Raw genomic sequence first — 17081 nt, 5'->3', positions numbered from 1 at the left:
ATGGTTCCATATAAATTCAAATTACTGAACTGTATAATGCTCATGTGCATGGGAGCCTGCAAGTCTGAAGTTCAGAGCAAGCATTCTGCATGTCATTTGGAGATGATGAATTTATATGAGGAATATGAATATATTCAGGAAGGAGACATCATGATTGGTGGGGTGTTAACTGTGAACTCCTATGCGACAGAGTTTAAACACCCAGAGGATAATTTTACCAGGATCCTGTGTGTGGAGTAAGTCCCATCCTCAATAATTTTTCTGTAGCCAGAAGAAGAGCTAATACAGACTATTTGTTGACCCAAATGTACCAAGTCCTGCACAGTGCAATTAGGCTTTTTCATAGTCTTTCTGTTACAGCCATCTTTGTGGACCCTAATGAGTGTATTAGTTAGTATTTTCAGACTGAAATAGTCTAAAATAAACCCTGGAACTTAACACCGAAAACTGCAAGCCAGGAGCTTGAACCCATTTCTTTATCATGCCAGATGGTGCTGTGTGAGTGTCACGATATAATGATAATATGTGTGTTTTTCCAGTTAGTTATTTTTTTTTAATTGACAGTTTTTTTGCATATACAAGTTTAGTAGTCAAGCTTTGCATTATATCTAGATGTATCTCAAATATTGAATGTGTCTGTATGTGTTAAGACATACAATCACAGGAAGAGAGAGCATAGAGAGAGAAGGAAGTGAAGTAGGAAGAAGGAGAAAGGAAGAGAATAGGGGAGAGAGAGAGGAGAAAGAAAAATATTATGAAGAGCAAATAATATAAATTATTAGCTATAATTCCTGGGTATCAGCCTCAGTAAAGTTCTTCCATGAGTCCCATTTCTTATGGTGGTTACGTAGAGACTTCTTAATCTTTGCATCTGATTCAGACCACAGGGGACCTTATCTATCCCCCCTCATATCCTATATAACAGGGGTCATTTACTATTAGGAAGGCAGTGTGCAAAGTGCACAAATGGGTGTTGCATTCCCTTATTTTGCTTTTCTTAAATATTGAATTGCCACAGATCTCTGTGCTCCAAGGAGGGCAATGACCTGAAGTTACCCCATTATTACAAAACTGCCTCCTTTTGGCAGTACTGTATTCATGTTGGGTAGGCAGTGCAAGGAAGGTAGGGATCCCCTCGCACCCCCTTACCCAATGTATGTATGTATATCTTTATTTATAAAGCCCTACTTATGTACGCAGTGCTGTACAGTAGAATGCATTAATACAAACGGGGTTATTAAGATAATAGATAAATACAAAGTATTACAATAAATACAAATAAATAAAAGATACAGTTGCAACAAGTTAAGAGTCAGACACAAGAGGATGGAGGTCCCTGCCCCGTAGAGCTTACAATCTATATGGGAGGGTAACTTACAGACACAAATAGGCAAATATAAGTGCTGTAGGTCACAGTGGGTGACATTACAGTATAAGTGCCAGTTCCCAGATCAGGTGCTGGGTGAGTGCTCCAATAGGGAGTCTTTAAGTTTGGTTTTAGATTGAGGGAGGATTCTCTTCGGAGGAAATCAGGGAGGGCATTCCTAATGTAAAGGGCAGCAGGGCAGAAAGGGTTAAGTTGGGAAACGGCAGTAGCAGTGGGGGGCGCAACCAAACAATTGCTCTGCGAGAAGCGGAGGAGAAGAGACACAAGAGAAAAGATGTAGTGAGGAGCAGAAGAATGGAGAGCTTTGACCCAATGGAATGATGTACAAGTTAGGTAGCACCAGAGTATGCTTGGCTCCCCCAGTAATGCTGCAGTTTGCACCCCATATTTATTTTTTGTTGGCATGAGGTGTAGAGTGCAATGAGGCCGAGACAAGAAGTGCTGCCTGAATGAGCTCTAAAGCTGGCTATACATGCACCAATAAAATCATACTAAACCTAGTTTTGTACAATTTTCGGACCATGTGTGGGCTCAGAATTATTGTCCCAAAATTTTCGGACCATGTTGATCGGTTGTTTAGTCAATGGGAAGGGTTAGGAAATTTTGGTGGGATAACAATAATATCTGCACATGTATTGTGTATCTGACGTATGATTGGTGTCTGCCGACTATTTAATGTTCAGAACATCCTCCCATTTCTTATTTTGGTGCTTTATCCTACAATTTCAGTCTGAATGTTAGTTTTACATTCAATGGTTTCTATTTGTATCTAACAACACAGAAAATAACAGTGGCTCTAGCAACTATTGTTCCATAGTCTTCAATGAGGAACAGTCAGTGTAATATAGAGAAAAGAAAGAAAGTTAAGAGAAGAGTGGTAACGTGCATATTATCAATCAAGGTCTTGAGGCATTTAGAGGTGCTACAAGTGGTTGATGTTAGTGGTGAGTTGAAAATTTGTTCATTGCTAATTATTGCTGAGATACATATTATGAACAAATACTGGCCAAGAGTTCCAGTCCTTTCGAAACCTGATGAATTTTGCATTCATTGGAAGCTTGGTTGTTAAAGCGGCTGATTAGAGTGTCAGTTATGAGAGTGTTCCGGGTGGAGACTATAGGGGTCCTTGCTGCTGATAGGATACATGACATTACCATTCTGGTGGGTCCAGGGATAGTATCCATGCCAACTGGATGTTAGTTTTATCTTGTTGCATTTAAACATATGATTGATATCTGAACGTTCGTCGAAAGACTAAAATCTGAACATGTATGGCCGGCTTAAGGGGATGCACAGGAAAGACTAAATGCTAAATGAACCAGGTTTACAAGTATAATACAACTCATAGTCAGTGTGAATGTACTGTCTCCTTATCATATTTCAGTTAGAAATACTGTATATTATATATTTCTATATTCCCTTCCACTTATTCTTTGTTCTTCCCGTCTGGTTTCCTTTTCCGTTTCTTTAGTTAAGAGATAGAAATAGCTTTTTCTAGAATCCCTATGCTGTTATGACATATAACAAATACTTACAACTGGATTTTCCTCATTACTTTCCCCAGTGCCACGGCTGAGTATTACCGACAGTTCTTAGATTTTCATTATTTTATTGAACAAAGAAACAATAATACAGCCTTCTTCCCCAACCTGACCCTGGGGTACCATATATATGATTCCTGTGGGGACCCCCCTAAGGCAGTGAGGAGCGTATTACAGATATTATCTGGTACCAGGGAGACGGTTCCCAATTACTCCTGTGTGGGAAAGAGAAACATTGCTGGGTTTATTGGGGATCTCACCTCAGAGACAACTGTACCCATAGCCCAGATACTGACTCTCTATGGATATTCCCAGGTGAGTAACATAATGATTCCTAAAACCATTTTCAGACAATTATAAGACATATTGCAAGCGCCAACGCTTGAGTCTTCTGCATGTTGAACTAAAGGCAAAGTCTATTGTATGTAACTGTCTATATTCCAATATACAAAAGCAAAGTAATAATGTTTAACCTCCATTTCATTTTCTCAGATCAGTTACGGAGCCACAGACCCGTTACTGAGGGACAGAGCCGCCTTCCCGTACTTCTTTAGGACAGTACAGAGTGATCACCATCATTGTTACCTCCTTACGGAGCTACTGAAGCATTTCGGCTGGACCTGGGTTGGGGTTATTAGATTAGATGATGATGCCGGAGACAGAGAATTCCAGCTTCTAACCAAATATTTCTCTAACAATGGAATATGTATCGAGTTCTCAATAAAGATAAATATCTACAATATTCAATCACGTGAGCACATTATTAATAAACATAAGGAGCAGTTTCAGAAATCCACCACCAGTGTAATTGTACTTTGTGGAACGGTGTCTATAACAATAGCTGAAGAATTCCGCCTATTAAAAGATGTTCTCAGAGAGAAGACATTAGTCCTCACTACTAACTGGGCAGCCAATCACATGATATATTATGCCATAGAAGTGTTTAATGGGAGTTTGGGGTTTATGCAGCGTTCACTGTATGAACTAAATAGCCCAGAAATAAAGGCTTTCCTAGCGAGCATCCATCCTTCCAAATACCCCAAAGACAAGTTGCTTGAAGACCTTTGGATACAGCATCACTTATGTTCCTCAACTAATGAATATAAGAACAAGATTTATGAATATTTGTACCCTTATAGTCTGCATAACTGCACCGGAGAGGAACGTATTCAGGATATCTGGAATATTGACAATGCTTTACACTCCCCCTGGGTGCACCTTGCAGTCACTCTCCTCTCTCAAGCAATGTATAAGATGCACATGACCCTCAGTAAGCTCAGCCCCAAACAGAAAAAACGACTGTATAATTACAGGTATCAGGTAAAAAACATAAAACTCAAATTCCTAAACATATTCTGTTTATCATAAAACTTTGCAGATAGAAATGACATCATTATTATTAGATGAAAGTGCTTAATCCAATTTTCCAATTTCCTTGTTTTCCCTTTTTATATAAAAGTAATGCATTAATATCTTATGCCAGTATTTTATTGTATTATTGATATAATATGAGGCTCCCACTGATGTACAAACAAATCTTTAGTGATTTGTTGATCTAAATCTGTGTCCTTTCTAGTTACATCACTACTTGAAGGTCCTTCGATATAAAGTCCAGGGGGCTCCTTACACTTTTGATGAAGCTGGAGAGTTTAAAAGCCAATATTGGATGTATAACTACATGATTGAAGCTGAAGAAAATGTGAAAGTGCAATACTTTGAATTTAACCCACTGGCTCCATCAGAACAGAAACTTATTCCAGCAGATATAACATGGAAAACAGGCCAGGTGAGAGACTTTCTTTCCCTTTTCTCATAAGCAATAATATCACTATAACATGTGAGGACGGGGCAGCAGTATCGATTGAATATGTTTTTTTAAAAGGCCTTTACTGCTAACTGCTACTTTTGTTTATGTAACAAACATCATAGTTAAATTGGGTTAGGAAAAGACCAAAGTCCACCACCTACGCTACTTCAAATGAACATTCAGTCCCTTAACTCTAAAGAGGGGCCTCTGCTGCATTGATCTTTTCTATTGAAAAAAGATCTCCATCCCCAGCAATCTGCCTATAATGTCCTGTAATGTAAAGAGTCATCATATCCCTCACAAGCACAAGAGAAAACAACCGCAACCTTGACAGTTTCCATCACATTGAACCTCATTTCCCAGTTTGCTGCCCAGTTTCCCAGTCAAATCTCTCTGCAAAGCGGCACATCCTGCATGGAACTTATAGTTTTGCACAATTTTGTGTCATCAGCAAAAATAGAAACAGTACTGCCTATGCCCACCTCCAGGTCATTAATAAACAAGTTAAACAGCAAAGGCCCAAGGACTGACCCCTGCGGTACCCAGCATTAGTGGAAATAAGTTTATTCCCATTTTAAAACAAAAAAGTGAGAAATGAAAAAGTCAGAGTTTCATGAAATCTGCCCCATTGGGCTATCCCCACTCTAACAAACATGTCAGGTTCTCTTCAGCCTCCAAAATTCCAGAAGTTTGCTGCTGTAGAGCTCAAAAACAAAGAGATAAGGGGAAAAAAAACAAGAAAAAATATTTATAGACCCATTTATCAACACTAAAACCACAAGTGTCTAGTCACAAACAATGAAGAACATGAAATCCACAATTTTTGGAAGCAATTTTGTACACTTACAAACTGAAAAAAAAAAACCCTTAAAACTAGTGATGAGCGAATCTGTACATTTCCGGCGAAAAATCCACGAAACGCGGGTGTCGTGCAACTTTTTTCTCTGCAAACATTTTCTGAAGTTTCGCAAAACAATTCGCCAATAGTGAAATGAGGAAATCGAGCCAAGTGGGCTGGCAAGTTGGTCCTGCAATGCGATTGTCGCAGGACCAACTTCTTAACAGCAGACACGGAACATAATAAAAACTATTTATTTCCCAGTGTGACCATTGGATCAGGTATTCTGACCAATAACCATGCTGTTAAATAATTAATTTTGTTATTTCATTGATTTGCCTATTTGTATTTCATTTTTGTGGTTTAATTGCAGTTTTACACTTGCATTGTTTTTTGTTGCATTCCTTTTAGCGTAGCTTTGCCATTTGGTAGTTTGGTGTAGAAACTACCAAAAGAAAGATGTCCTTACCTATATTTGATTTGTCAGAATGTGTACTTTCCAAAAATATATGGTTTTCTGGGGGTCTCTGTATAGTTAGGGGGGGTTACGGCACATAACACACTGACAGGGGGCTCTGTGTGCAAAAATGAGTTGGCAGGCTAGAAAATTCACCTGCATTACTTTCATTTGGGGTCAGTACATACCCCATACGTTGGTACATCTATGCATACTTGGAATCAAACTGTTCAGTAGACCTCTGGCATTTACATTTAGGGTGATTTGCCATTGTATTTAAAAACATTTGTGACATAAATGCTGCAAATTGCCAAGTTTCTAGGTGATTTTCAGAAATAAAACGCTACATTTAGGAAAGCTTTGCAGATTGATATAGAAAGACGTTTACCCATGTTGGATTTGTCTGAATGCCTGCTTTCCAAAAATATATGGTTTTAAGGGATCACCCTAAATTTTTGTCTCTTTTACCCCACACAAAACTGCCTGTGTGTTTTTCAATTAGGTAAATTTAAGCCATTAAATTGCATGCACAAGGTATATTTTGGGGTCTGTAAGAGCCATGTACTTTGATAAACCTATGTATATTGGACATCAAACTGTTTGGTAGACCTCTGGTGTTCATATTTGGGGTGTTTTATATAGTTACCTAATGATCATAAAATCGCCAATTTTAGAAAAGCTTTAGGGCTTCATACTTTGTAGTAGAAAGACATGGGTACCCATTTTAGATTCGGGGGAATGTGTATTTTGCAAAAATATATGGTTTTCCTGGGTGAATGTATTTTTTTCTAGCTTTATCCCCCCCCATAAAATGCAGTAAATGTGTTGAATTTGCAATAGCTTAAATGACAGAAATGATAGATCGTATGGTGTATCTTCTCCTTGGGGCCCCTACATGCAACATACTTAGGTAAACCTATACATATTGAGCATCAAACTGTTCAGTGGACCCCTGGGGTACATAATTAGGATGTTTTATCTTGGTACCTAATAGTATGTGGGAGAAAAGATGCTGGAAAATGAAAGCTTTGAGGTGATTTTTGGAAATCGTCTCAAAATCGCCAAATTTAGAAAAGCTTTGCAACATGGTTATTTGGAGTAGAGACACAGTTGTACTTATTCTGGGTCCATTATCATCTAAAAGTGTATAGCTTTATAGCGTAAACCTGCTTTAAGTGGAGCATTTGGCCTTGAAATCTAAAGTATGCAGCTTTCTGGAGCAGTGCTTTGGAAATTTAGTAGGTACTGCTGGGAGCTTTTGACCTATACAAGTGAGAAATCTCCATAAAACTATATATATTTGGTATTGGTGCATTCAAGAGACATGGGACTTTCCAAATCAGTTGTATTTTCCAGCATAAAATAATCCATGTTCCTGATATATGTGTCTATATTATGAAAAATATTATTTTTCTTCATTTTTTTTAGACATTTAGAAGCCTATATCTTGTTACAGAAATGAAATGACACAAAAATTCTTCCATATTTTGAAAGCTTAGGTTGTGCCGAAAAAATAATATATTATTTTCCCAGGTAAACTAAAAGTGCCCTCGTGGAAAGGCCCCCAAAGTGAAAGAGTGCAAAATGTTCAAAAACAGTCTGGCAGTAGATGTTCCACTTTGTCAAATCAGCTGGCAGTTACAGGGTTACATTATCCCTATCACTTACAATCTGGTTTTATTTGAGATTGGGGTTTTGATAACAAAGAAAATTAATATTGGACTGAGATGGCAGCAGGCACAATACATACTAATAAGAACAGCCCCAGTGCACTTCTGGGAGAAAAGGAGAATCCAGGGAGTGGCTGGCTTTGGAGCCAAAACCAAGGATGGGGCCAGCAGGTTATAAGAGAACACCAGCTCCAGATCCAGCCAGAACCAGGATCTTTATCCTGTGTGGAGTGCAGCCAGGAGGAAAGGCCTAGAGCCCCATCTGTGCAAAGAGAGTCCATCCTGTTCCCTGCCAGGCTGCTAGAGATCCAGGAGGTGCCCAATGCCACTGTGCACAGAGCCGCCTGTGAACTCCAGTGTGTCTGCCTCTGATAGCCCCCAGTGAGTGACCCACCAAAGGGAGGATACTGGCAAGGCTACAAGTGTAAGGCCCCTGTGTGAGGACAGGTTTTGTTCATGTACCTGCTACATGGAAGCGGCTACTAAATCCAAGTGGTGGTACTTTAGGGCAGGTAGCACTACCTGGGGTATAAGAGCTCTTGGGAAGAGACATTCTGCATTTAACTGAACTGTGCATTATTAATCCCACCCAGAGTTGAGGGACTGTGCTTTCAAAGGGACTGCACTAGTTAGACAGTCAGAGTGTATTATCTGCTAGAGAGACAGACAGGTCCCCTAAGTGTCCCCAGTGCAGGATTGTTTTTGTATCCAATGCCCGTTGCATTTTCCTATTTTTTATATAAAGTTAATCTTTGCTGCAAAAGTGTGTGATTTATTTCCTAGTGGAATCCCTGCGGACACTGCGCTGTACTCCCCAGTTCCCAGTACTGTTCATGCAAGGGGGACCAGGCTACTAGGTTACAAATTTACAGGTAACAGCCCAGAAAAGAGTGAGTGTAATCCAGTTGTGTGCCAAGAAAGGGTTACAGCAAGAAGAGTGACCCAAGAGTGATAACATCCATAGATAGTTGGGAAAAAACTTCAAACTTCAAGTCTTTACATGGTATGGGATCGGGCTTAAGTTTGGACATCAACTTGTGATCTGTAACCCCAAAATGTTAAATGTACGATGATGCTTCAGTATTCCAATGATTCTATGATTTAAGTCACAGAAAGGGTTAAATTCTGTCAGTTTGAGATCCATTCATATCACAGTAGCCTTTCTGTGTATTTGTCTCCTAGAAGCCAAGAGCTCAGTGCTCAGACAACTGCCCAACTGGTTTCAGGAAGGCATCCAAGCCCGGGACCCATTCCTGCTGTTATGGTTGTGCCCAGTGTTCCGAGGGAGAGATCTCCAATGTAACCGGTTTGATTGGTTCTATAAATGGGTTTGATAGTTCTATAAACTCCTAGCCACTGATTATGCAAGCTTTTGGGACAAATCCATTTTCCCAGGGTTGCCATTACCTCATAACAAAGTGTTAATTATATTAATATGATAAAGACTAATCAATATCTGGGTGGGAATAGTCTTTACACATACATATTATATTTACAATAATGACCCAAGCAGGGGCCTCAGCTGCCCGAACTCTTGTTTAACTTGGGAAACACTTTGTTACTAAGGGAAGATTTTCATATTGAAAGTGTTTAATCAATAGATATCAATGAACTCTTTTTATTTAAAGGCAGTAAATTGATGGGGTCCCCAACAAAAAACTTTTTTGCATAATGAAAAAGAAGTAATCTCTTAATAAAATGCAACAGGAATTAATTAATTCTCTTCAGGTCTTTAACCCTTTAAATGCCAACGACGTACGGCGTACGTCGTGGCATTAAAAGGCTTTATCTGCCAACGACGTGCGCCGTACGTCGTTTGGCAGATAAACATACTCTCTGCAGAAGCGGCATGTGTCGCTTCCGCAGAGAGCTTTTAAGCATGACAGCCCCCTGGGCAACGAGCCAGGGGGGCTGTCAGGCCGGCCCTGCAACGCGATCATTGCAGGGCCTCCCCCCCAAGCAGCAGATGCATCGCATCGCGTCTGCTGCTTACTGCCGGCTTCCTGCTTCCTCCCTAGCCTCCGCCCACGCGAGTTCACGCGAGATGGAGGGCAGAACTGCAGGACCAGGCAAATTTGAAGACAGGTAAGGGTGATTTTTTTTGCATTTATACACACTTACACACACTTACATACACTTACATACATGTACATACACATACAGCACACAATTTTACAGTATTTTGGGGGTTTTTTTGCACACTTATATACACCTATATACACCTATATGCACTCATATACACCCATATACACACTTACACAGTGTCACACAACTTTTACACATGCACACACATGTCTACACAAACACTTTTTTTTTTAATTTTTTTATTTTTTTTACCACTTTGTTTTTAGTTTCTTTTCCTTAAAAACTGTTTATTATGATAGCGTGACTATTGGATAAGATATTCTGACCACTAATTACGCTGTTGTGTGACTTATTTTGTTGTTTCACTAATTTGCACAATTTTTGTGGTTTTATTGCATTTTTATCACTGTATTAGTATTCCTGATCTGTTTTTAGCGTAGCTTTGCCATGTGTAACTTTGGTGTAGAAAAATAACTTTATCTATTTTGAATTCCTCAGAATGTGTACTTTCCAAAAATATATGGTTTTCTGGGTTTTTCTGTATAGGGTCAGTACACACCACAGACTTTGGTATATCTATGCATATTGGGCATCAAACTGTTCAGTAGGCCTCTGGTGTTCCTATTTGGGGTGGTTTGCCTTTGTACGCAAGAAATTGTGTGAGATAAATGTGGCAAATCACAAAATTTTTAGGCGATTTTCTGAAATGTCATAAAAACCACTAACTTTAGGAAAGCTTTGCGGCTTGGTACTTTGGTGTAGAAAGGACTCTTTACCCATGTTGGATTTGTCAGAATGTGTACTTTCCAAAAATATATGGTTTTCTGGGTTTTTCTGTATAGTTTGGGGGTGTTACAGCACATAATACGCTGACAGGGGGCTCTGTGTGCAAAAGCTGAGTTGGCACACTAGAAATCCATATGCGCTATTTTCATTTTGGGGTCAGTACACACCACAGACTTTGGTATATCTATGCGTACTGGGCATCAAACTTTTCAGTAGGCCTCTGGTGTTTCTATTTGGGGTGATTTGCCTTTGTACGCAAGAAATTGTGTGAGATAAATGTGGCAAATCACAACATTTTTAGGCGATTTTCTGAAATGTCATAAAAACCACTAACTTTAGGAAAGCTTTGCGGCTTGGTACTTTGGTGTAGAAAGGACTCTTTACCCATGTTGGATTTGTCAGAATGTGTACTTTCCAAAAATATATGGTTTTCTGGGTTTTTCTGTATAGTTTGGGGGTGTTACAGCACATAATACGCTGACAGGGGGCTCTGTGTGCAAAAGCTGAGTTGGCAGGCTAGAAATCCATATGCGCTATTTTCATTTTGGGGTCAGTACACACCACAGACTTTGGTATATCTATGCATATTGGGCATCAAACTGTTCAGTAGGCCTCTGGTGTTTCTATTTGGGGTGATTTGCCTTTGTACGCAAGAAATTGTGTGAGATAAATGTGGCAAATCACAACATTTTTAGGCGATTTTCTGAAATGTCATAAAAACCACTAACTTTAGGAAAGCTTTGCGGCTTGGTACTTTGGTGTAGAAAGGACTCTTTACCCATGTTGGATTTGTCAGAATGTGTACTTTCCAAAAATATATGGTTTTCTGGGTTTTTCTGTATAGTTTGTGGGTGCTACAGCACATAATACACTGACAGGGGGCTCTGTGTGCAAAAGCTGAGTTGGCAGGCTAGAAATCCATATACGCTATTTTCATTTTGGGGTCAGTACACACCACAGACTTTGGTATATCTATGCATATTGGGCATCAAACTGTTCAGTAGGCCTCTGGTGTTTCTATTTGGGGTGGTTTTCCTTTGTACGCAAGAAATTGTGTGAGATAAATGTGGCAAATCGCAACATTTTTAGGCGATTTTCTGAAATGTCATAAAAACCACTAAATTTAGGAAAGCTTTGCGGCTTGGTACTTTGGTGTAGAAAGGACTCTTTACCCATGTTGGATTTGTCAGAATGTGTACTTTCCAAAAATATATGGTTTTCTGGGTTTTTCTGTATAGTTTGGGGGTGTTACAGCACATAATACGCTGACAGGGGGCTCTGTATGCAAAAGCTGAGTTGGCAGGCTAGAAATCCATATACGCTATTTTCATTATGGGGTCAGTACACACCACAGACTTTGGTATTTCTATGCATATTGGGCATCAAACTGTTCAGTAGACCTCTGGTGTTCCTATTGGGGGTGATTTGCCATTGTACGCAAGATATTGTGTGAGATAAATGCAGCAAACTGCAACATTTTTAGGCAATTTTCTGAAATATCATAAAAATCGGCAAACTTAGGAAACCTTTGCGGCTTGGTACTTTGGAGTAGAAAGACATGGGTACCCATTATAGATTCGAGGGAATGTGTACTTTCCAAAAATATATGGCTTTCTGGGGTGAGCGTAGTTTTTTGTAGCATTATCCCACATAAAGGATGTAAATGTGTTTATTTTCTGAAATGAAGCATCATATGGGGGTATGTTCCCACTGGGGCCCCTACATGCCACATATTTAGGTAAACCTATACATATTGGTCATCAAACTGTTCAGTGGACCCCTGGCGTTCAGATTTAGGGTGTTTTATCTTGGTACCTAATGCTATGTGGGAGATAAGATGCTGCAAAGTGGAAGCTTTGAGCGGATTTTTGGAAATTTCATCAAAATTGCTAACTTTCTAAATGCTTTGCGGCTTGGTACTTTGGAGTAGAAAGACACGGGTACCCATTTTAGATTCGGGGGAATGTGTACTTTCCAAAAATATATGACTTTCTGGGGTGAGTGTACTTTTTACTAGCTTTATCCCACATATAATGATGTAAATGTGTTGATTTTGCAGGAGCTGAAATGACAGAAATGATAGATCATAGGGGGGCATGTTCACATTGGGGCCCCTACATGCCACATACTTAGGTAAACCTATACATATTGGGCATCAAACTGTTCAGTGGACCCCTGGAGTTCATATTTAGGGTGTTTTATCTTGGTACCTAATGTTATGTGGGAGATAAGGTGCTGGAAACTGGAAGCTATGAAGGGATTTTTGGAAATTTCATCAAAATTTCTAATTTTCTAAATGCTTTGCGGCTTGGTACTTTGGAGTAGAAAGACACGGGTACCCATTTTAGATTCGGGGGAATGTGTACTTTCCAAAAATATATGACTTTCTGGGGTGAGTGTACTTTTTACTAGCTTTATCCCACATATAATGATGTAAATGTGTTGATTTTGCAGGAGCTGAAATGACAGAAATGATAGATCATATGGGGGTATGTTCCCATTGGGGCCCCTACATGCCACATACTTAGGTAAACCTATACATATTGGGCATCAAACTGTTCAGTGGACCCCTGGCGTTCATATTTAGGGTGTTTTATCTTGGTACCTAATGCTATGTGGGAGATAAGGTGCTGGAAACTGGAAGCTTTGAAGGGATTTTTGGAAATTTCATCAAAATTGCTAACTTTCTAAATGCTTTGCGGCTTGGTACTTTGGAGTAGAAAGACATGGGTACCCATTTTAGGTTCGGGGGAATGTGTACTTTCCAAAAATATATGACTTTCTGGGGTGAGCATACTTTTTACTAGCTTTATCCCACATATAATGATGTAAATGTGTTGATTTTGCAGGAGCTAAAATGACAGAAATGATAGATCATATGGGGGTATGTTCACATTGGGGCCCCTACATGCCACATACTTAGGTAAACCTATACATATTGGGCATCAAACTGTTCAGTGGACCCCTGGCGTTCATATTTAGGTTGTTTTATCTTGGTACCTAATGCTATGTGGGAGATAAGGTTCTGGAAACTGGAAGCTATGAAGGGATTTTTGGAAATTTCATCAAAATTGCTAACTTTCTAAATGCTTTGTGGCTTGGTACTTTGGAGTAGAAAGACACGGGTACCCATTTTAGATTCGGGGGAATGTGTACTTTCCAAAAATATATGACTTTCTGGGGTGAGTGTACTTTTTACTAGCTTTATCCCACATATAATGATGTAAATGTGTTGATTTTGCAGGAGCTGAAATGACAGAAATGATAGATCATAGGGGGGTATGTTCACATTGGGGCCCCTACATGCCACATACTTAGGTAAACCTATACATATTGGGCATCAAACTGTTCAGTGGACCCCTGGAGTTCATATTTAGGGTGTTTTACCTTGGTACCTAATGTTATGTGGGAGATAAGGTGCTGGAAACTTGAAGCTATGAAGGGATTTTTGGAAATATCATCAAAATTGCTAACTTTCTAAATGCTTTGCGGCTTGGTACTTTGGAGTAGAAAGACATGGGTACCCATTTTAGATTCGGGGGAATGTGTACTTTCCAAAAATATATGACTTTCTGGGGTGAGTGTACTTTTTACTAGCTTTATCCCACATATAATGATGTAAATGTGTTGATTTTGCAGGAGCTGAAATGACAGAAATGATAGATCATATGGGGGTATGTTCCCATTGGGGCCCCTACTTGCCACATACTTAGGTAAACCTATACATATTGGTCATCAAACTGTTCAGTGGACCCCTGGCGTTCAGATTTAGGGTGTTTTATCTTGGTACCTAATGCTATGTGGGAGATAAGGTGCTGGAAACTGGAAGCTTTGAAGGGATTTTTGGAAATTTCATCAAAATTGCTAAATTTCTAAATGCTTTGCGGCTTGGTACTTTGGAGTAGAAAGACAGGGGTACCCATTTTAGATTCGGGGGAATGTGTACTTTGCAAAAATATATGACTTTCTGGGGTGAGTGTACTTTTTACTAGCTTTATCCCACATATAATGATGTAAATGTGTTGATTTTGCAGGAGCTAAAATGACAGAAATGATAGATCATATGGGGGTATGTTCACATTGGGGCCCCTACATGCCACATACTTAGGTAAACCTATACATATTGGGCATCAAACTGTTCAGTGGACCCCTGGCATTCATATTTAGGGTGTTTTATTTGGTTACTTTATGACCTGTAGGAGATAAGATACTATAGACTCGAAGCTTTGAAGCAATTTTTTTAAAACTTCACAAATTTTGATAAAAACCTATAACTTTAGGAAAGCATTGCGACTTGGTAGTTTGGAGTAGACAGACAATTGTGCCTACTCTGGATTCCCCAGAATCTGTTCTTTCCAGAAATGTGTAATTTTCTGGTATAAACCTTCTGTTAGTGGAAGTTTTGGCCTTGAAATCTAAAGTATGCAGCTTTGTGAAGCAGTGCTTTGGAAATTTGGTAGTGTACTGCTGGGAGTTTTTGACCTATACAAGTGAGAATTCTCCATAAAACTATATATATTTGGTATTGGCACATTCAGGAGACATGGGACTTTCCAAATCAGTTGTATTTTTGTGCATAAAATAATTTTTGTTTCTGGTATGTGTGTTTATATTATGAAAAATATGATTTTTTTTTAATTTTTAGACATTTGGAAGCCTATATATTGTTACAGAATTGGAATTACACCAAAATTCTACCATATTTTGAAAGCTTAGTTTGTCCTGAAAAAAACAATATATTGTTTTCCTGGGTAAACTAAAAGTCCCCCCGAGGAAAGGCCCCTAAAGTGAAACAGTGCAAAATGTTCAAATACTGTCTGGCAATACAAGTTCCGCTTTAACCAAAACGGCTGGCAGTGAAAGGGTTAAATGAGCTGGAGTCAGAGCCAGCAGTGCAGAGAACGTAAACAGCCAAGCAAACACTTGGTTTATTAGCAACAGAATTATGTTCCTGCTCCTGGGCCCCTGGATGCCCTGAGGTTGCCCTTTGGGTGCCATGCTTATATTTCTGAGCTTTGGAATGGGGCAAGTACAATTGTGCTCTCTGCACTAGAAAAGCTAAAAGCCGGACTTAAAAAATCTGATTTTTGGCTACCTGAAGTGGCTTTGTACTGCCCCATGTAACGAGGGGTGCTGCCCCTGAGGCAAGGTTCTTCCCTGATAATAGCGGTGCCCCTGGTTACTGACCACACTAGTCACAAACCTATTGCTTTGTGATTCAACAGTTTTATAGATATGACATGAGTTCCTTATCTGAAATGTTATTCTGACATCTTTGTAGAAAGAGAAAACTGCACCAGATGCCCAGACATGGAGTGGCCCAATGAGAAGAGGAATCAGTGTGTTGCTAGAACAGAGGAGTTTCTATCCTACAATGATGATGTGATTTCTATATGTTTACTATCTCTGTCTGTTGTTCTGTACCTTTGTACTGTGCTCATAACGACTTGTTTTATCATATACCGGGACACCCCCATAGTGAGAGCCAACAACCGGAGCCTGAGCTTCCTCCTCCTTGTCTCCATCAAGCTGAGCTTCCTCAGTGTGTTTCTGTTCCTCGGTCGCCCTGTGGATATAACCTGCATGCTGCGCATCATCACTTTTGGAATCACCTTCTCCATAGCTGTCTCTTCTCTCCTGGCCAAGACTATCATGGTTTGTGTTGCTTTCAAAGCCACCAAGCCAGGGAGCTCATGGAGAAAATGGCTGGGAGTCAAACTGTCCAATTCTGTAGTCTTGTTCTGCTCATCCATTCAAATAATCATCTGCATGACTTGGTTGGCCATTTCGCCTCCCTTTCAGGAACTGGACATTCACACTTCCCCTGGAACCATCATCATTCAGTGCAATGAGGGCTCAGCTATTGGCTTTTACTCAGTTATTGGGTATATGGGGCTTCTGGCAGCTGTTAGTTTTGTTTTAGCATTTTTAGCTCGGAGCTTACCGGACAGTTTTAATGAGGCCAAGTACATCACTTTCAGCATGCTGCTCTTCTGCAGTGTTTGGATCACAATGATCCCGGCCTATCTGAGCACCAAAGGCAAAAACACTGTGTGTGTGGAGATATTTGCCATACTCACCTCAAGCGCTGGGCTTTTATTCTGTATATTTCTGCCCAAATGTTACACAATACTACTCAGGCCAGAAATTAATATGAAATCTAATTTGCTTGGAAACAAATACAAATAATGTTAATGTTATATGTTGTATTACATAAATGTTATTATTAGACAATAAAATATACCCTTATCAAAGGAATTTATTGATGCCACTTGTGATACATGACTGTCTGAAATTTGTGTCTTTCAAGGCCACCACACTCAATTCCCACAGGCCAAAAGGCTCGGTCTTCGCCGAGGCTAGGGAGGCCTCCTTTATCCCCTTTATCCCCTGGACCAAAAAGTTTCAAAGAGCAAGGGTCTTCTAAACTCTCCTTCACCTCACAGCTAGGGAGAGTTCTTTTCCCCAGTGGTTGGCCGAAGCTTCCCCTGAGGTTTCTGAAAGGCCAAA

At 39.7% G+C, this 17081-nt stretch overlaps 1 protein-coding gene across 1 annotated transcript; it reads left to right on the top strand.

Annotated features, from left to right (window-relative positions):
* LOC100491223 (vomeronasal type-2 receptor 26) lies at positions 1-16760 on the top strand. Its single transcript, XM_012956107.1, has 7 exons — positions 1-236; positions 2952-3243; positions 3421-4248; positions 4505-4714; positions 8390-8398; positions 8886-9006; positions 15853-16760. The coding sequence occupies exons 1-7, from the start codon at positions 1-3 to the stop codon at positions 16758-16760; spliced, it is 2604 nt and encodes an 867-aa protein (XP_012811561.1).
* The last annotated feature ends 321 nt before the right edge of the window (positions 16761-17081 follow it).

Source organism: Xenopus tropicalis, chromosome 1 (assembly GCF_000004195.4).
Source record: "Xenopus tropicalis strain Nigerian chromosome 1, UCB_Xtro_10.0, whole genome shotgun sequence".
In the NCBI taxonomy this organism is placed as follows: Eukaryota; Metazoa; Chordata; class Amphibia; order Anura; family Pipidae; genus Xenopus; species Xenopus tropicalis.
Note: the sequence above shows the minus strand (reverse complement) of the source record. Positions and strands in the feature narration are given on the sequence as shown.

Bases quoted from the DNA above. Each gene is read 5' to 3' on its own strand.
- LOC100491223 (XM_012956107.1), top strand. From the start codon at position 1: ATGGTTCCATATAAATTCAAATTACTGAACTGTATAATGCTCATGTGC. The intron at 237-2,951 runs GTAAGTCCCATC...TACTTTCCCCAG, and splicing joins ACCAGGATCCTGTGTGTGGA to TGCCACGGCTGAGTATTACC. The intron at 9,007-15,852 runs GTTTGATTGGTT...ACATCTTTGTAG, and splicing joins AGAGATCTCCAATGTAACCG to AAAGAGAAAACTGCACCAGA.